The 22,036-nt window shown below is 39.0% G+C and overlaps 1 protein-coding gene across 1 annotated transcript; it reads left to right on the top strand.

The window, feature by feature from the left end:
- The first annotated feature begins 10,431 nt into the window (after positions 1-10,431).
- LOC109207454 (light-harvesting complex-like protein OHP2, chloroplastic) lies at positions 10,432-12,927 on the top strand. Its single transcript, XM_019370380.1, has 2 exons — positions 10,432-10,954; positions 12,569-12,927. The coding sequence occupies exons 1-2, from the start codon at positions 10,581-10,583 to the stop codon at positions 12,681-12,683; spliced, it is 489 nt and encodes a 162-aa protein (XP_019225925.1). The 5' UTR covers positions 10,432-10,580; the 3' UTR covers positions 12,684-12,927.
- Positions 12,928-22,036: the final 9,109 nt, after the last annotated feature.

The following is a 22,036-nucleotide window of genomic DNA, read 5'->3' as shown; positions in this document are numbered from 1 at the left end:
AGTACAGGAAAACTATCGAGCATAATAGGCTCTTTAGTTCAACTATCTGTGACCTTGATGTTAGCCTCAGATATGTTAGGTCCACCCGGGAAAGCTTTTATGCCGAGGTATCCCAACTCATAGAAGAACTTAAGCGCCGAGCGGTTTCCCTCGTTGTAGAGAAAATTTACGCCATGTACGGCATGAGGAAAAAACCTTGGAAGAGGCCAAAGCAGGTATCATTGATTTTGATACCGAAATTGCTAAGACCCGTGAGCTTGAGTTAGCTGCTAAAAATAGGCTCCCAGTGCAGTCTGATGCTCCTGGTCCTTCTGGTTTCGATTCCGGGTTCTCGGGAACTGAGAGGAACCGGAGGACGATGATGCTGAAGACTAAACCGGGGAAATGTCGAGCCATCGGTGGATCCATCTACTTATCCCGGGGACTCAAACACTTCTCTTCCTCCTGGTTCTGGAGATGCTGCAGTTTAGCTTTTCTTTTCCTTTTCCCATTCTTGTACCTTTGCCGTTTTGGCATGTTTTTGTAAATAAAAACATATCGTTTGCTCAAGTACTGTTTGAGTCTTACTTTTGTTTGAATATCCATGCAAGTCTTTAACCTATGCATTTGCTTAAGTATTCTGCGCACGTTTTTCTTTTCGCACTTTATTATGTGGAGTCTCAGATGCACTTTCCTTGAAGCACTTTGGTTCCGAGCATTAACCCTTTTATGTGAGGGTTTCTATAAGTTTTTGCGCAAGTTTGCTATTTGCGTCCTTTCGTGTACGTCTTAGGGTGCATTTTTCCCCGAAGGAATTTTGATTTCGGGCATAAATTCTTTCGAAACCAACCCTTTAACATGAGGGTTTTCATAAGAGAGGGCCCTCTTATGTTTATGGTTCTCTTGAAGAGGACGTCCCCTGTTTATTATGGCACTAGCATTTGAAGTACTTGTTTAACTTTCAAATGACAAAGTTAGTTCAGTCAAGAAACAAGATAAAAACAAAATGATGTCATTTCATTTAATTTCTTCTATTTTCAAAAGTACGCAAACATTTGCTATGCTAAAAAGAAATTGCCATTACTTGTGGCTATCTTGTACAACTTGTTTCTACGGGGCTGGTCGCGCAGTCCCTGATCCCGATGACGGAATTATGTTTTTGGATTTTTGTTTCCTGGTTGACGTGGCAGTCATTGTTGTCGTATCTTCATATCATTCCCCTCCCGGTGTTCGAGTGCGAGAATGCGAATTGGAATACTGGAAGTCTTGTACATTCAAAGATTCCCCTTAGGAATCTATACTATAGAGCAAAAGACTATCTAACAACCCTATAGTGGTTTATGCTCGTGAACGGTCGGGTAACCCTTGCTCGGTAGCAAACTTAACTTCCCAGTGGGAATTTGCTATTGAGCCAAAGATTATCTAACCATCCCCGAGTGGAAACTTGCTTGTTTGCCTTGCTATTAAATGTCTTATTGCTATTGTCTCCGTAGTATGCTTTCTGTCGCTGCCTCGTTAAAAACCTTGCCAGAAAAAACCAATTGGGACAAAAACTGAACGAGGGAAAAAGAGTACAACACATACTTTCTGATTGGATAATGTTCATAAGAAATAATATCTTTTGAGGTGCGCCACATTCCAATTGCTGGGCAACTTGTCTCCATTCTGGTTTTCCAACTTGTATGAACCTTCCCGGTGATAGCTGAAATCCGGTAGGGACCTTCCCACGTTGGATCCAGCTTCCCCGCGTTGAGCTCTCGGGTATTTTGAGTTACTTTCCTCATAATCAAATCCCCTACTTTGAAATAACGAATGTTGGCTCTTCGATTATAATATCGCTCCATTCTCTGCTTTTGACCTGCCATTCTTACATGCGCCAAGTCCTTGCATTCCTCGAGCAGCTCCAAGTTGATTAAAATTGCTTCGTTGTTCGATTCATCATCTGCCTGGAAATATCTCAAAGTGGGTTCCCCTACTTCCACCGGGATTAGAGCTTCTACACCGTACATAAGGGTAAAAGGGGTTTCTCCTATGATTGACTTGGCCGTTGTTCGGTAGGCCCATAGAACTCCTGGTAATTCTTCGGGCCAATTGCCTTTTGCCGCTTCCAACCTTTTCTTGAGGTTTGAATAATCACTTTGTTCGTTGACTCCGCTTGACCGTTTGCGCTCGGATGATAGGGAGAAGATGTGATTCTCTTTATTTTCAAATCTTCGAGGAACTTTGTAACTTTTGCACCGATAAACTGTGGTCCATTGTCACATGTAATATACTTTGGTATTCCGAACCTGCAAATTATATTCTCCCACAAGAAATCGACCAACTCGCGTTCCCCAATCTTCTGATAAGGATCTGCTTCCACCCACTTAAAAAAAATAGTCAGTCAAATTAAAGGAAATCTTACCTTTCCTGGAGCCGGTGGCTGTGGTCTGATGATGTCCATTCCCCATTTCATGAATGACCATGGGGACATAACGGAATGTAAAGGTTCTGCCAGTTGATGCACTAGTGGTGCGTGGCGTTGGCACTTATCACATTTTCATACGAAATCTTTGGCGTCTTGTTCCATGCGAGGCCAGTAGTATCCTGCCCGTACCAACTTCAGTACCAAGGAATCTGCGCCCATGTTATTACCGCATATCCCTTCATGGACCTCTCTAATGACGTAGTTAGCTTCGGATGCCCTTAAGCATCGGGCCAACGAGCCTTGGAAAGATTTTCTATATAATTGTCCTTTTTTGAATCTATATCGCACTGCTTTGGTGCACAATGCCCGAGATGCTTTGGGATCTTCGGGCAACTTCCCGTGCTCGAGATAATCGATGATTTCATTTCTCCAGTCCCATACCAAGTTAGTCAAATTTACCTCATAATAACCATCCGCATCTAGGACTGAGTTCATCAGTTGTACTACCATCCTGAACTCTGATCCCTTCATTTATGTCGATACTCCTAAGTTCGCCAAATGCATATGCTTCTGCGTTATCCTCCCTTGGGATATGAGTAATTGACCAATCCCGGAATCACGCCAACAGAGCCTGGACCTTTATCACGTATTGTTGCATGCGTTCTTTTTTGGTGTCAAAGATCCCGTAGACCTGATTTACCACCAACTGCGAGTCATATTTAATTTCGATGACCTTGGAGTCAAGTCCTCGGGCCAATTCGAGCCCTGCAATCAAAGTTTCATACTCTGCTTCATTGTTAGTTAAAGAAACTGTTCTGATGGCTTGCCTTAGGGTTTCCCCCGACGGTGTGACTAAGACTATTCCGAGCCCAGACCCATTTACGTTGGAAGCTACGTCCGTGTATAAGGTCCAAACCCCCAATGTCGATTCAGACACCATTATTGCCTCTTTGGTTACCAGAGGCAATAATCCCCGACTGAAATCAGCCACAAAGTCGGCCAAGACTTGTGACTTAATTGCAGTCCTTGGTTTATATTCTATGTTGAATTTGCTCATTTCGATGGCCCATTTGGCCAATCTTCCCGAGATCTCGGGTTTATGGAGATTGTTCCGCAAAGGGAAAGTAGTCACCACGGGTATCAGCTAGCCTCAACTTCCGAGCGACAACTATCAGAGCTAGGCCAGGTTCTCCAAATGTGGGTAGCGAGGTTCTGCTCCCGTTAAAATTTTACTAACATAATAAACGGGAGATTGCGTACCTTCGTCCTTTCAGACCAAAACCGCACTTACCGCAACTTCCAAGACTGCAAGGTAAACTAGCAACGTTTCACCTTCTTTTGGTTTTGAAAGCAATGGAGGGCTTGATAAGTACTTCTTCAAATCCCTCAAATCATGCTGGCACTCCGGTGTCCATTCGAAATTATTTTTCTCTTTGAGTAGTGCGAAGAAGCGATGATATTTTTCTGATGATCAGGAAATGAACCTGCTCAAAGCTGCCAACCTTCCCATAAGCCTTTGGGCTTCTTTTATGATTGACAGTTGGTCCGGGATGTCTTTTATGGGCTTGATTTTATCGGGGTTTACCTCAATTCCCCTTTGGAAGACCAGAAATCCCAGAAACTTATAAAAACTAAACCCGAAACCGCATTTCTCGGGGTTGAGCTTCATATTATGCTTCCTAAGGATGTCAAAAGTTTCTTGCAGATGTTTGAGGTGGTCACCTACATTCAAAGACTTAACGAGCATATCGTCTATATAAACTTCCATGGTTTTTCCTATTTGCTTTCCAAACATCCTGTTCACAAGCTGTTGATAAGTGGCTCCGGTGTTTTTTAACCCGAATGGCATCACATTGTAACAATACCGATATTTGTTATAAATGAAGTTTTTTCCTGATCTTCCGGGTTCATCTTGATTGGGTTGTGCCCGAAATAAGCATCAAGGAAACTCATTAATTCGAGCCCGAACGCGCAATAGGGCGCTTCTTTTGTCTTACCGGAGGTATGTTGGGATCCAAGCTTAACTTGTGCACGGCTACCTCTATTGGGATACCTGTAATATCCTCGTGCGACCATGCAAAATAATCGGCATTAATTTTAAGAGATTCAATAAAATTAGACCTGAGCTCCGGGTGTAGTCCTGTCCCAAAGTGGAATTTTCTTTCTAAGAATTCTTCGCTTGCTCCAGTTCTTCCGATGTGGACTTCATTGCATCCGTCTCTTCTGGAACTTGGAAATATCTCGGCTCTTGATACTGTTCCGACGCCTCTATCTAACTTCTTCTGGTTCGGGGGTAGGTGCCGGTTCCTGTAATTGCTATGCCGCGTGTTCCTCCCCTTTGCTACTGGAGACTGAAATTGCATTCATTTCTCTTGCTGCCAGTTGATCACCCTTTATCTGCTTGATTCTTTCGGGCATTGGAAACTTCAATAATTTGTGGTATGTTGAGGGCACAACTTTCATCTCGTGTAACCATGGCCTTCCCAGGATGATATTATATCCCATATCACCATCTACTACTTCGAAAAAGGTGTTTTTATTACCCCTTCAACGTTGTGAGCAATAAAATTTCTCCTTGGGTCGTCACGCTCGCGAAGTTGAATTTGGCTAGGAGCTTTGTGGCCAGAATAATGTTTTCGGTGAGTTTAGCTTGCTCCAATACTCTCCATTGTATGATATTAGCCAAACTTCTTGGATCCACTAGAATACGTTTAATCTTAAAATCTAACACATTTAAAGAAATTACCAGTGCATCATTGTGCGGCAGCAGCAGTCCGCCTGCGTCCTTATCCGTAAAAGTGATATCGTCTTCCTGGAGCCTTTTGCTATCAGTTATTGATACTTTCGTCTTCTTTGCTGCCGAAAAGGTGACCCCGTTTATCTCATTCCCTCCGAAGATCATATTGATCGTTTTGCGTAGGAGTTCCCTTCCTACTTTCGGGGGTTCTGCATTGTTTCTGTTACGACTATAATTGTTTTAGCTCAGTCACTTAAGAACTCTCTGAGGTGACCATTCTTCAATAGTGTTGTTACTTCTTCCCGAAGGTGTCGCCAGTCCATTGTCCATTGGCCTTTCGTCCCATGGTATTCACACCATAAGTTGGGATCCCTCTGGCTGGGATTAGATCTCATTGGCCTCGGGAACCATGCTTCTTTGATATTTCTCATGGCTGATACTAACTCTACTACACTGACGTTGAAGTTGTATTCCGATAACTTAGGGTAAGAAAGATCTCGTGACCCTGAAGTTTTTTAATCCTGTAGTGATCTGATGTTCCGACCACGATTAGTCCTTTTGTCGACGGTGAACTTGTCTGCTGTCCGAAAGCCTCTGCCACGGCCTTCGGTCCGCTCGTATGGCGAAAATTGGCCCATCGAAGTCCGTCTGTCTGTGTTGTAATCATCTTATAATTTTTCTCTATTCTTCTCCCGTCCTTTGGTCGATGAAAAGCCAACCTAATCATCTTCGATCCTATTTTTGACTCGTACCGGTTGTGGACATCCGCCTAAGTCGTTGCTTGAAACTCAAGCAGGCTTTCCTTCATCTTCCGGAAAGCATCTGAACTTCTCGGATTCAATCCCTTGGTGAATGCTTCAGCTGCCCATTCGCCCGGGACAGCTGGGAGCAACATTCTTTCCTTCTGGAATCGGGTAACAAATTCTCGTAGTAACTCGGACTCTCCCTGCGCAATCCTGAATATATCAGCCTTCCGGGCTTGTAGTTTTCTGGCCTTGGCATGGGCCTTGATGAAAGAGTCAACGAGCATTTCAAAGGAATCTATAGAATGCTCGGGTAACAGCGGATACCACGTCAAAGCTCCCCTCGTGAGAGTCACTCCAAATTTCTTTGACAATACAGATTCAATTTCGTGAGGAGCTAAATCATTTCCTTTTACCACTATTGCGTAGGTGGTAATATGCTCCTGAGGGTCTGAAGTTCCATCATACTTTGGCACTTCAGGCATTTTAAACTGCTTCGGGATTAATTCTGGTGCCACACTCGGTTGTGCGACAATTGAGTATACTTCTTTGAGTCCGGGCCCTTCAGTACTGGTGGCGCGCCCAGGATTTGGTCCATGCGGGCGTTTACTTCCCTCATAAACAGTAAAAGTTCAATCTTGAAAGGATCATTCTCGTATTGAGACCGGATCTGCTCCCCCAGCCCCGTCGGAGCCAACTTCATTCCTGGGAGTATAGTTGTCGATCCTCTGAGTTGTTTGGTTTGTGGGAACCCTGGGAGGAATTGGATCTCGTCTGTTTGCATTATTCGAAGCCCCCGACAGTGTTTGTTTCAACTCCGTCATAACCTTATCATGTCGCGTGAGATGGCCAAGAATGATCGCCTGTTGCTCTTGCAAGACCCTTACCGCGTCAACGACATGCTCCTCATCAGCATCATCGGGAGTTGTTTCCCAAACATGTTGAGGATACTACCTGTCATGCACCGGTGTGGCGCCATTCCCCTCATTATGGGTGTCACTGATTGAGTCCTCGAAGTGAGGATAATCTCCTCGAACTTCGGGGTAGTGCGTGTTGTTAACAGTGTTATCTACCATTTCTTATGATCTTTTCTAAGACAAATAATCAAAGCATGTTAGTAAAAAGGCAATGATCAATTTAATTGCACGACTGTCTAGGCCCCAAGGTGGGCGCCAAATTGTTTATTCGTAAAATGGTACAGTTGAATTTGTACGTAGTTTCAAGGCAAGTGAACTAATTTGATCCTAAAAATGATTAAATAAGTAATGCATTATGCAATACTTAGCTTTAAAATGTAGATGAAACAATAGAGATGACAATTTCAGGAATAGGATTTCCGGGCATAGTAATGATGAAATCAAAAAGCGAGAAAGTAAAATTGTACTAAGCTTTGTATAGAATGTAGTGTAAGTTTGCCAGAAAATTCGTCTCCCTTACAATGATAACTAAGCTCACTATTTATAGTTGTGTCTAGGGAACGAGGTCCTAGGATCGTGCCCTTCTTTAATGTCAATTATGCGGGTCATGGATGAAGATGTAACGGTGAACATAAATGCCAAATTTCCTGTAACGGACCGTCGCTCTTAATGTCGCAGAATATTCCTTATTAAACGTTACTCGGGCGCAGGGCATTTAACACACCTTTATGAACGTTATCCCCTCCGGTGACAAGCGGAGTAGCTGCGTTCGGACTTTGGTCATCCCCGTCTTGGGTTCCACGTGTCCTTTCTTTAGATGACCACGTGTCATATCATATTTTACCCTATACAATTGGGGATTTAAATCTCACTTCGGACGGTATATATATACACGCGAAAATTACTAAAATTTCAAAAAAGAATATAATTTTGAACCTATAATTTTAAAAGTATAGTGAATTTTGTTGGGTTTTTAAGGTATTTAATTAATATATTAAATACTTAAAAGAGGGTGAATGGGAAATGGAGGGAAATGAAATTTTTGAGTGAAATTTTAAGTTCCCCCTCCCTTGGCAAATGGGCATTGTCCCATATTGGAAGAGGAAGAGGTTTTTTATGGGTATATAAGCAATTGCTCTTCTTCTAGCTCTTAAAGAGTTGAGAAGAAGGCAAGCCTCGCGCCGTCGTCGTCGTCGCTCGCTCGGCTCGGCTTCGGATTCGGATTCGGATTCGGATTCGGATTCGGATTCGGATTTGGATTTGGATTTGGATTTGGATTTGGTCAAATGATCGATTGATTGATTAACTTTTTGGACCAAATTTATTTGTTAATAGTAAAATATTAACAGAAATGTTATTAAATATTTGTTTTAATAACAAAATATTAAAATTAAATATTAATATTAAATCCAATCCGTTTTTCCGTTTTGGTAACAGAAAAGTAACTACCCTCTTCAATTTTCCCTCTTTATTTTCCCTCTTTATTATTGAGTAAATGACCATTTATGTAATGGCATTTATGTTGTGGGCGTTTTGCATAAACAGCCATTCTGAAGAGACCCAACTTTGGCTATAAATACAACACTATTCTGCTCAGAATTTTAACTACAATTTTCTGAGTTTCCTCTCCTTCTTCTGCATACTTTTAGCATCAAAACAAAGCAAAAAGTAAGTGTGATTTGCTACCGAACTTTGTGTTCGCTGAAACACTGGGGTTTGAAGTACCACTACACCAGTGTGTAATTCGTTCTATCCTGGGAGGAAATAATCCATAACCTTGGGTACTAGGAGGGGATTAAATTCCTTAAGGAAACACTGTGAATTCAGTGGGCTCGAATTGGTTTATGTCATTTCTGTTTATATTCATTACTGTTTATATTCATTTATATTTCCAGAATTTATTTTACAAATACAGTGTAATAACAAGCTTAAGGAATTTAATAATTTATTTTCTGTATTTGTACTTACTGTTTCTGGAAGAGTAAAACCTTTGTGGTTTTGTACTCAACGACACCGGCAGCATTGGCACCGGCGGAGAAACCCGGAAAATTTTCCGGGATTGATTTCAAGCGCTGGCAGCAAAAGATGTTCTTCTATCTGACTACTCTAAGTCTCCAGAAGTTCATCAAGGAAGATGTTCCTGTGCTGTCCGATGAAACTCCAGAAACTGAACGCTTTCTCGTAATTGAGGCATGGANGTGTGAAGTGTTAGCCGCTTCAAGGAGAACACAGCAAGGCCAGTTCTCTACGCACTTATGAAATCAGGCGGTGTTCATGGCTGAAACGAACACAACAATGAGAACCAAAGACGGTTAAGGGTTGGTTGTGTGACTTGTGGTTGTCTAGGTATACACTAAAGTTCGACGGTTCAAAGATATCAAATCTACCGATTGATCGAGTATATCCGACATAAGTTCACTACGGAAAGTTCAAAGGGAAACCTACTTATCCAGATGCAATTAATCCTTACTTGTGAATCATACAGTTTTTCATGCATACTTCCGTGATATAGCCATTCCCCATTCATGTGGGGGATTGTTGGGTTTTTAAGGTATTTAATTAATATATTAAATACTTAAAAGAGGGTGAATGGGAAATGGAGGGAAATGAAATTTTTGAGTGAAATTTTAAGTTCCCCCTCCCTTGGCAAATGGGCATTGTCCCATATTGGAAGAGGAAGAGGTTTTTTATGGGTATATAAGCAATTGCTCTTCTTCTAGCTCTTAAAGAGTTGAGAAGAAGGCAAGCCTCGCGCCGTCGTCGTCGTCGCTCGCTCGGCTCGGCTTCGGCTTCGGCTTCGGCTTCGGCTTCGGATTCGGATTCGGATTCGGATTCGGATTCGGATTCGGATTTGGTCAAATGATCGATTGATTGATTAACTTTTTGGACCAAATTTATTTGTTAATAGTAAAATATTAACAGAAATGTTATTAAATATTTGTTTTAATAACAAAATATTAATATTAAATATTAATATTAAATCCAATCCGTTTTTCTGTTTTGGTAACAGAAAAGTAACTACCCTCTTCAATTTTCCCTCTTTATTTTTGAGTAAATGGCCATTTATGTAATGGCATTTATGTTGTGGGCGTTTTGCATAAGCAGCCATTCTGAAGAGACCCAACTTTGGCTATAAATACAACACTATTCTGCTCAGAATTTTAACTACAATTTTCTGAGTTTCCTCTCCTTCTTCTGCATACTTTTAGCATCAAAACAAAGCAAAAAGTAAGTGTGATTTGCTACCGAACTTTGTGTTCGCTGAAACACTGGGGTTTGAAGTACCACTACACCATTGTGTAATTCGTTCTATCCTGGGAGGAAATAATCCATAACCTTGGGTACTAGGAGGGGATTAAATTCCTTAAGGAAACACTGTTAATTCAGTGGGCTCGAATTGGTTTATGTCATTTCTGTTTATATTCATTACTGTTTATATTCATTTATATTTCCAGAATTTATTTTACAAATACAGTGTAATAACAAATTTATGATAAGAGACTAAAATTAAACCCGCCAAATATAAATTCGAGATCTAATGATGCATCCACCATATTTGAAATGTTGGATCCGCCTTTGTATGTCTCTTTGGTGATGACTTTGGACTGTTACACGTAGTACTAGTGGTAATAGACCATCTCTTGTAAAGCTGTAATGAGAAACTTGGCCACATGCTATCCACAAAAGACCTTTCACTATCCACATACAATCTCCACTTTCTGATAAACAGTTAAAACCATACACTAATTTTCCCTCCTCTTCTTGAAGAATCCACACAAAAACTTCCACAGGGGAAAATGTCAGTAGCATCATCATCTTCCTTCTCATGCATCAAAATTCAAAACCCATCTTCCCCATCTCCTTCTTCTTCTTCTTGTCATTTCAGAGCACTCACAATAAGGAGCTCTGGAGCTGAAGGACCTTTGAGAAGACCTATGGCGCAGCCACCTACCCCTGTTAAACCTGTCCCACCATCACAATCTTCGCCGCCTAGCGCTCCTCCCAAGCAGGTGACAGTGGCCGCCGTGGATGGCAAGAATGTAATTACCATGGAGTTTCAGAGGCAAAAGGCTAAGGAGCTTCAAGAGTACTTCAAGCAGAAGAAGCTTGAGGAAGCTAACCAAGGACCCTTCTTTGGTTTTATTGGCAAAAATGAAATTTCTAACGGCAGGTAATTTACAATTCAAGATAATTTGGATTTGTTGAATTGAGTCATTTCTTAATTGTTTGAATTATTCCGTTTGAGAGGACAAAAGAGAACCAATTTGGAAATAAACGTTCACTCGTAGGACTTGCTTATCTAAATTTGAATAACCTTTTTGATATGTGAAAATATAAAGTTAGGAGTTCGTAGAACAATATACTAGGTGTAGTGTTGGTTTTGCCCAAAATCTTGAAATTGGTTCATTTGACGTCTGAAACCAAGTTGCAGTGAGAAGAGTTTTATTCTTCTGATAATTTGGTCTTAATTGATTCTCAAAAAATAGATTGCCTTATCTACTTGGACTAAAGAGCAACAAAACAGAATCTGGCTAGAACTAGATTCAATTGGAATCACTTCTAAGTTAGCTGCATCACCTTTTCATAACGTATATCAATAATTCATGTTTTAGTAATGTTTAGAAGTATACATGATAGTATATGTAGGATCAAGCACATATGACATATTTTGTCATTGGTCTATGTTGTTCAAGAACTGGCATTAACAAGCAGGACTTGGTGTTTTGGTTTAAGTTGGATTAGTTAAGGTTTTGTCCTTGAGATACTTAGACTTGATTATCATTTAATCCGTTGAAGAGACATTTGGTCATAGAATATACTTGCGTACCCCTCGTAGAAACACATGCAACTGAATCTTCTTGAATGCTCCTGTCAAAAAAGAAGCGCTTCTAGGACTTTCACCATTTCCTCGAGCAACTTTAGTTGCCCGCTTGCTGCTGCATAGGATTGTTGGTTATGGACAAGTTTGAAACCTTGACATAATCTGTACAACACATTCTTGGCTGGCTCAGTAAGATCATCATTACATGTGTATAGTTGATGTGCTTTCTAAGACGTGCATTCCCCGGCTCTTTGGGATTTGATTTTCTTTAAGGCGGGTTCTTTTTCTTAGCTAATTTAGATGATGGACATACTGAAGTAAGGATAAAAGTGATATTTTCTCAATAGCAAAGCTGATTGGAGTGAGAGGTTTATAACTTGAAGACTTTTGTCTTCCTGTGACAAACTCAAATGCAGTACCCATTAGGAAATAGCGGCTCTAATACCAGAACACCGGAAGGACTTTGAGGTGCATGACGATCGATTGACAATAACTCTCGTGTCCTTAACATTAGACTTAGTTACTTCTTAAAGAGACACCAGAAGAGCAAAATATAAATAGGATATGAAGAAAGACTTCATCTCTCGTGGAAGTTGGACAGCAAATGTTGGTTTATGCTGCATCAAGCATCAGTATTCTCTCTCCTCCTTATCTAATGGCGAGGAATAAAGATTGTCATCCAAATAATACTAATGAACGATTCGGGAGTATGTAGCTGACTTTCTAAAACAGTTTTGTGGTAGAACTTCCTTTTGCCGCTGTTTATTATCAATTGGTTAGAGGTAAGACGAATAAATGGATGAGCATTATGAACTGATAAATGCATATAGCTTTGAACAGAGTTTCTTATCTGATAGTAATTTGACTAACTTTATATATATTTTTACTTTGATATGACCTTGGATTCTTTTTCAGTTGACATAATTAAGGGGTAACTTGTACTGATATATGTTGGTTGAACAGATGGGCGATGTTTGGTTTTGCTGTCGGGATGTTAACAGAATATGCAACTGGTTCTGACTTTGTCGATCAAGTTAAGATCCTTCTCTCAAATTTTGGGATAGTAGACTTGGAATGAGGTTCCTCCATATCAGAAAATGCCATATATAAGATACTCTCCTATGTAATTTCATGTAAAAAAATTTCCAATTGCTTCTTTTAATTTTCTCTCTTGAAATTTCAAGTTTATTTGCTTAAGCCCTTGATTGCAGTATAGCATGACTTACACACTCCTACTTCTGAAAGAAGATGAAAATTTGTTGTTTTTCCATACCACTTGAAATTAACTATTAGTTCTGCTATGTTAAATTATGTTTGGCTGATTGTATATCTACTCCAGCTCAATCAAGGCTATTAAATCTGTAGCCTTTGTTTAATTGTGGGAACTTTGGCCCAGTGACTGCTTTATCCTGAAGTAGATAGGAGTTGAATTCTCATTGTAAGCTAATTCTTCTTTCCCCTACCCTTCCCTTGCCCCTTCAAAAGAAATACAATTATTTTGCTCTTCAAACAAACACATGTTTCTTTTAGAACAAAACACTCCCACAAAGGTGTTTTTGATTACAAGCCATTACGTTCCTATTTTGGTTTCCCACCCGATGTCGGTACCCGCATTGGAGCCCGACGATTGAACACCCATTTGCTTGCTGTAAAACTCTTTAACTTTTCTTTCCAATAAAAATAAATCATGATCGTTCTTGTATTTTAGCGTGTAAGAGGAAGCGGTATTCTTGCTTGCTTTTGGATAAGAAAGACTGCACACTTTAAACGTTGGGAAATGACGCTGTATAGCTGCTGTAAAAATAATAGTCGAAAAAATATATAAAATTTGTATATCTTTTTTGTATATATGTACATTCTGTATGTTATATACAAAAAATTATACACTTTTCTGACTACCAGATGTAAATAGTTTCTGGCGCGAGCTAGAAATGATAATACCCCTTAAACATTTGTGATATTCCTCCATTTTTAATTTTTGAAATAATTACATTTGGCCTACGGCCAAATACATATGCATCCCCTTGAACTTGTCTCATTTTTCATTTAGACACTTAAACTATGCCTTATTTCTATTAAACACTTAAACTTAAGTCCAAATGTATCTATTAGACACACATTGCTTATATGGCAAATTGTGTGAATTACACTACTTATGATCGCCTGAAAGCTTCTTTATTTTAAAAAGACAATAATCCTTCTTCTTCCTCTCTCTCTCCCTTCAAATCCTCCACCTTCCACCACCATCAACCACCAAACCAATTCTTTGGCAACGAAAACAATCCGTCATGTTACTTACAGAAATAATTTTTATCGAGCAGAGGACATACAAATTTAACTAAGCAATAAGGCCACTAATATGAGCTATATCAGAAAGCAGAAGAGCACCATATTTATCAGTAAAAATAGCACGGTCTAGCCAGTTTTCGGACTGGTCATTCAAAAATAACCAACGTTTACCAAGTCAATGAAAAATAGCCACTATTTTGCTGCAACAGAGACCGGTCCAACATAATATACTGGAGTTCGGTGCACCTGCGTATGAACTTCCAGCATATTATGCTGGAACTCCAACACACGGAAAGTTTCAGCATAATATACTGGAGATTCGAGCACTTGTGTATGAACTTCCAACATATTATACTGGACCGGTATACTTTGCTGGAACTCCAGTATATTATGCTGGAGTTCTAGTGTACTTATGCTGGAACTCCATCATACTATGCTGGAGTTCCAGCATACTTATCCTGGAACTCCAGTATAATATGCTGGAGTTCAAGTATACTTAATCTGGAACTCCAGCATAATATACTGGCGTATTTTCCGGGTTTTGAACAGTGTTTTCGCTCAGATTTATCTTTACATGAAAAGTGGCTAGATTTCGATTACTTTTAAAACTGGGCTATTTTTGAACGATCACTCGTAAATCTGGCTATTTTTGAATTTCTCCCTATTTATCAACTTGGGTAAGCGCTGCCACCACAAATAATCAATTTAGGCATAAAATTCTATTCCTTCTCCTCCAACCTATCTTTTAATCAGTATACCCGTTGAAGAATAAAATTTATAAGGTACACTCTCAAAAAAACTGAAGTACCAGATACTTTTTTCCCACAGGATATATAATACCCCTTTGTTAAATGCCCTCAAGATGGTAAATTTGAACTCATAATTCTATCATGAAGGGTTTAAAACTTTTGGAGGAAAAGACTTAGATAGTCCTAAAGTATGCCTATAGAAATATTTTTGTCCCTTATCTATATCATTAAATAAAAAATATCCCTTATCTCTGTAAAAGTGGACAACTATGGCCTAAACCTTAATAGGGTTTACACAACTAACGGTAAAAGTTTGATCTGTTAAACTAAATGTTGTTAAACTAAACGTGAAAAAAAAACTAAAAACATATATGCAGGAAAAGGGAAAATCCTAATTCCTTCTCTTTTGCTTTGGCGCCAACATCGTTCTTCCAATTACCTCTCTTTGCTTTAGCGCTAAAATTATTCTTCTAAAATCATAGCTTCGCCAATGTCGATCTTTATTCACCATCACCAGCCTTGTATATCAAAAGGAATGGTGCAATAAAGCAAGCTCATCTTGTGGTGAAAATTTATTTTACCAACTAGTTTGCAGGATCTTTGCTTTATAAGATTTTACCATGATTCTTGTTTTTGTTTGTTAATTCGTATCAAAGTAGGCTGAATTTGGGTACTTGATTTCTTCTTTTAAATCTTATTTCTACATAGGAGAACTAAATCTTGTTAGATTACAAGTTGCTTCTTTTTTTTTTTTTTAAATTTTTTTCAGCTTGCCTTTACACAAGTTTAATTAGAACTTCTTTGTTTGTTAGATTTGAGTTGCTTTTGTATTCAGTTATGCTTACTTCAAATTATTTTGGTTTGAAACTCCTATTAAAAATATATTTTTATTGTTGACATACTCTGTAATTGCGGCGTCATATTTCAGCATTAAGGTATATCGTGTGGGGTGGGGTTGGGGGTTGGGGGGGGGGGTTGATGAAGCATCAACCAACTAAACACTATGTTGGAAGTGTGGTTGACTACTTTGACTATGTGAAACCAACAGTTCTTAATATGACAGAATTGAGGAAGATGGTCGAGATTTTTAGTTACTTCAATGATTCAGTGATATTCTGGCACAATTGTGGTAAGTTTTGTAACATACTGATACTGGTATCAACTGACGTTGAAGCTAGCATAATTGCCAAATCGATTCCCAAAGATAATATAGTTGAGATATAATTTGAGTATCCAGACTATTAATTTGAAATGACAGAGATAGAACATGAGAATGAAGGTCAACCAATCAACATTCAAATATGCAACAAACTGTTAGAATTACTGAGAAAATGGCTGAAACATCAAACTCGTTTAGTTGTGATGAGTTTGAGGATTCCGAAAATGAAATATCAGATTTCAAACCAATGCTTGATAATCGAGTTATTGGAAGGCAACTTGTTGAAGGTGGTAGAGAGATTATTAGTGCCGAGGTTCAAAAGAAACTGTCAAATGAAGAGGGGATTCTGATTCTGTGAATTCTTCGGACACTTTAAGTTAGCATACTGATTTTGACAATGAGAGTTTTGATTTTCCTTAGTACAGATTTGAAACTGATAAGAAAAATACCGTACTTGCTCTTGAATATACATTTGGAAACAAAAATGTGTACGGAATGGAGAGAATAACTTGTATTATCATTTCAAGAGGTAAACAATATAAATACATGTACATCAGGTGCTAACTAAGAAAACAAATAATAGAGATTCCTACAAAGCTGCTATCTATATATGGTTTATGTACACTACTAAGAAAGAGTCTATATTCATTCTATAACAATACATTACTAAGAAAGATTCTACACACATTTTATAATACTTTCCCTCAAGCTGGAGTATATATATTGATCATGCCCAGCTTGTTAACAAGGTAATCAACTTGAGTGCCATTCAATGTTTTAGTAAAAACATCAGCTAGTTGCTCTGCGATCTTCGCATAGCCAGTCAAAATCAAGTTCTCCTGAATTTTCTCATGAATAAAATGACAGTCAACTTCAATATATTTGGTTCTTTCCATGATACACTGGATTTAAGGCAATATGGAGCGCAACTTGATTATCACACTAGAGCTTTGATAGAGTAGGATTCTTCAACCCTATTTCAATTAAAAGTTATGGTATATCCACGTTATCTCACATGTTGATTGTGCCATAGTGTCACGACCCAAAATCCCTCTTTAGGAATCGTGATGGCACCTAATCTATGGGACTAGGTAAGCCTAATATATACTGCGTTATTAACATATTTAAACCAGTTAATTATTAAACATGAACCAAAAATTTCTATACCAAGCCAACAACCAAAGCAGATATAAACAATATCCCAAAACCGGTAGTACAAGTAGCCTTTCTAGAGTAACGAAGGTTATCAAATACATCACTGTTTGGAATTGAAATAACAGTATAAAGTAAAACTTCAGATGGTGACTTTGAGGCATGCGAACGCGACGACAGGTATACCTTGAAGTCTCTACCACGATACTTGATCAACTATCTAATGACTAATACACTCCGAGATACCTGGATTTGCACAAAAATATGTAGCAAGCGTAATATGAATACACCACAACGGTACCTAGTAAGTATCAAGACTAACCTCGGTGGAGTAGTGACGAGGAATAGTCAAGACACCTACTAGACATACAACCTATACAAGTACGAATATAAAACTAACATGGAACAATATCACTATAAAGCTAAACATGGTCAGAATAAAAATACAATACTTGCAAATGAAAACTAGAAACAACAATTAACAACAAGGAGAAAACATGTTATAACACCGTAAAGTAAGCAGAATACAGTTAAAGTCCAGTGAAACCGAGTAAGGAAAATAAGTAACAACACAATAATAAACAGCTCTCGCGCAAGGTTTATATAAGAATTACCCCGAGGTACCACACCTCATAATCACAAATTACGGGTCCCAAATAACGAACCCTAGTCACTTGGCACCTTGTTCCCACATTACCGATCACAACCGCACAGACAACTCACATGCTGCACGAACGACTCACATGCCAATACCATTAACACCTCATATCTGCACGGACAACGTGGCTAACAGTAACAATATCTCATATCTGCACAGACAACTCACGTGCCAATAGTACAACTCACGCACATAAGGCAGGTATACAAGAATACATGTAAATGATCAACGAACATCAAGGTTCATACTCTTGGACTAATATAAGTGACAAATTACGGTGTATGCTTGTGCGAGTGTACTATCACAACTCGAGTCAACAAGTAAGATCAGAGACACCGAATGGCACATTGGAAACAACACAACAACACCCGTAATATGCATGCATAACACAAGATAGTCACCACCACACAAATATCATCAATGACAATGCTCCAAGGCCATCATAAATCATCCCCGACATAGCCCCCCTTCTCTCGCCGAGTGCGCAAAAATAAAGTAATGCCCGCCTTGTCTCGCCACACGTGCATAATAGTTATCCCATCTTGTCTCGCCACATGCGCAAATACAACATATATAGCCCGCCTTGTCACGCCGCATGTGCAAATATCAATAATAACAATAGCATGCTTAACTCACGTGCAAACATCCCGACAATCCTGTCAAAAACCCTTCATGTGCCAAAAACATAGCAACTCAATATAACAACTCGCACCACAGGCACTCATATACCATAGCGTTTCCATTACAATAATTCCACTTACCGCAACCACACATAGCCTACGACTCAACAACACCAAGTGCAACAAGAACAACAATAACACGATGACGAGCGCAAAACACACACTTAATTTGTGCTCACTAGTCAAATATAGTAGAGTATGATATCGTATCCATAGGGATTGGATTTAAACAATATTTTTGTAGTTTATAGCTTGATTGCTATCCAGGAGGATCAACAGTTGAGAGTTATATGATTACTAATTAAAATTAACTAAGATACTAAAAATATTGACTAATGACTATCGAAACAAGGAATAAGCAACTAAGATTATCAATGGGAGAAGATAGGGTCTTGACAGGATAGGTGTAACATAATTGTTCGGGATCTAACCCTAGGTAATTCACTTCCAATGCTCAAGTGAGTCTCTCGAATTCATTCTATTATTAGTTCAAACGTTCAGCAAGAACTCCTCTCTTGATTAAGTCTTAACCTCACAAGATGAACCAATTTAAGCACTGTGAAGATATGCAAGAATGCGTAGTGGATCGATCTTTAGGAAAACCTCTATCGTTTATTCTCCTAACTAGGTTTAATCAACGATTCAACTAGCCTCTTTTGGTTACTTAGAAGTATCTATGAACTCAACCAACAATATAATGTAAAGATATCACAAATTATGCCTCTTTTGATTACAAGAACTAGTGAATATAGATGCAACAATTAAATCCTCCAAAACGATTCAAATACATAAAAGTAGAGTTATAATCTACAAACAATCATCAATACACCAAATCCATCAAAACTCAAAAGGAACTACTCCGTAGACATGGAGAAGTTCTTTACAAATATAACTAGAGTATAGGAAAACATAAATTCAATCCAAATCCGGATCTTGAGTGAGGAAGGAATGATGAAATCCTTGTGCTTGTGTTCTTCCCACTCCTCCTTGGCCTCCTTAGTCTCCTTAGGTCGAAAATGTGTCAAAAGTCCCGAAAATGGTATTTTCCCATGTATTTAAGCCAACCCCCAATAAACCCCGGATGAAATTACCCCTTTTAGCGGAAATGGGAAGTCACTCTAACATTTTTTTGCTACTGTGTCGCGCCCCGCGCCGCACCATGCGGCGCGCTTGTGGAAAATTCCAGAACACTTTGCAAAACAAAATCTAGCCACATTTTGCACTGCCGCGGCGCCGCATGCACCGCGGCTGTGCATTATTCTTAGAGTGAGTTCAGTTCTTCAATTTTTGACATCAGGACTTGGTCCTCGACCCCTAAACGCGATCCCTACTTAATTCCTTGGGTTTCTGCTCAGACTTCAAAGTTATGCGAGATTTCTCGAGCAATCAAACTATACTTCATATAGACACGACCTTTTTAAACAACTCTCCTAACTCATCACACCAAGAATAATCAAAACAAACTAAGCACAATACTGTAACATTCTCACCACAAGATTTGACTCAAAAGTACCACGCATTTTCACAACCCGCTCACTTACTCTAACACAGTGGTCAACGCATTACCTTTCCTTCGTGAATCAAGTGCCATCACATAACAATAGAGAATAGTTACACATATAATAAAGTTTAAGAACAATTAGGAACTCAAGATTGCAAGAATTCACTCACTCTTAGAAGTGACATTCCTGTGACACAAAAGACGTACCATACGCTTGCCCGTAATGTACTACTCTACTAATTGAGCTCATTCAGTCAAGCATCAAGTAGGACATTATTTAGTTGTAATGTAAGCCGTGGGATGAGTAGGATATATTTGGATATAAGCGTCACTACACCTCCCTAAGCACTTTAATACATACAATTTAACCATTTAAAACTCCATACTTATGTCAAGCCATAAATCCACCTTCACATCAGTATATGTCAACTCCCAACTTCTTTAAGCATAAATACATCAAGAGATACCACTATCAATGAATATTTTTTTTCACAACAATACAACTACTTTTTTTTTTCAATTCAAGTGGCTCTTACTTTTTTTCAAAATAGTGCACCTTTCTCCTTATTTTAATAGTTCCACTCAAAAGTCAAACCAACACCCCACACTTTAACTTTTACCAAGCTCACAACAAATTCAAGTGCTCGCGAGAGGTAAAAAAGTTCAATTGGATGGTCAATTCAAACAAATGGGTAAGGCTTGTAATGTGGTTTCCAAAGAAACATGATTACATGATCAAAGGTGTTAACTAAGATACATGACAATTAGGTGGGTACAACATATAACTGGCTCAACAAAGAAACGCCTATATTACTTCCAAGACTGAATGAAACTACTATTTCGCTTTGCAAATACACGGGGCAAGTTCTAGACATAAAATGCAATGCACAGAATACTCAAAACCTCACACACACATGGCACATAACTCACTCAGGATCGGACTCATCGAGACACTCTAGTCAAAGCAGTTAAGCAAAGTTAAGATCATACAATTTAAGGTACTTATACAAGAGTCAAAAACGGAGCCTAAGCGTCACAACTAAAGTACATACTATTCTCAAGGCATAATACAATCAAGAGATATTTCTTTCATTTCAAATCACAACACAAGGTTTCCTACTCCTAAAAAAGAAATGTAAAGACTAACTACACCCGATTCAAGAAAAACCCTTGGAAAAGAACCGCGGCACAAAGAAAAACCAGGGGGGTTTCTTCAACTTTAATCCCTGAAGAAGACAAACGAGGAAATCCATCGTCGGGAAAAGTTAAAATTGTCAAAATTTCCAATCAAATGAATTAAAAAACACACATATACATCTATACATTCTATAAATATATACATCCCCACACCACATTTTAAATTGTGGCATGTCTCTATGACATACAAATAAAAAGCAAGAGTTAAAGAAAATTTCCCTAAATATCTAGTCGGGATTTGAGTCGAAGTTGGGCTCCATCCCTCGCGCTCGAACTAGTACACACATCCATGCAGATAGCTTCTTCTCAGCCTTCTTGGGGTAAACCCCACACTTATGTTTCTCACTCACTGCATCCTTCTCTTTCATGCCCTTCACTTTCCATACAACACTAGCAGCCGGCTTCTCCTTTTTCACCCCCATTTCCACATTCATCTCAAAAGTCACAGTCTCCTCACCCACTCTAAGCATGAGTTTTCTCTCATGTATATCTAATATTGCTCTACCCGTTTCTAGGAATGGTCTTTCAAGGATGAGGGGGACCTCCTTGTTCTCCTCCATCTTTACCACTATAAAATCTACAGGAAATACAAACTTATCCACCTGAACTAAAACATCTTCAACTATTCCCTCGGGTACTATAGTCGTTTGGTCAACTAGCTGCAAATATGTTGGTGCATACCTTATCTCTCCGATCTCCTTCTCCAATTTCCTGTAAATGGATAGAGGCATTAGATTAATTGAGGCACCAGAATCACATAGAGATTTATCAAAATTAATAGTTCCTAAAGAGCAAAGTATGGTAAAACTCCTTGGATCTTCCCACTTTTGTGGGAGTTTGTTATGCAATTGTCACGACCCAAACCTAACCCATCGTGATGGCGCCTATTGTGGTAGGCAAGACGACATTTCCAAAATACTTCCAACATTTAACAGAAAATGAATTAAGAAATTTTAAATAAATGGAGTTTTCATAAAAATGGGGTAAAAACCCAAACATAAGTGCGGAAAATAACTCCCAAATCAGGGTGTCACTGAACTCATGAG

Source organism: Nicotiana attenuata, unplaced genomic scaffold (genome assembly GCF_001879085.1).
Source record: "Nicotiana attenuata strain UT unplaced genomic scaffold, NIATTr2, whole genome shotgun sequence".
NCBI classification, from domain to species: Eukaryota; Viridiplantae; Streptophyta; class Magnoliopsida; order Solanales; family Solanaceae; genus Nicotiana; species Nicotiana attenuata.
Note: the sequence above shows the minus strand (reverse complement) of the source record. Positions and strands in the feature narration are given on the sequence as shown.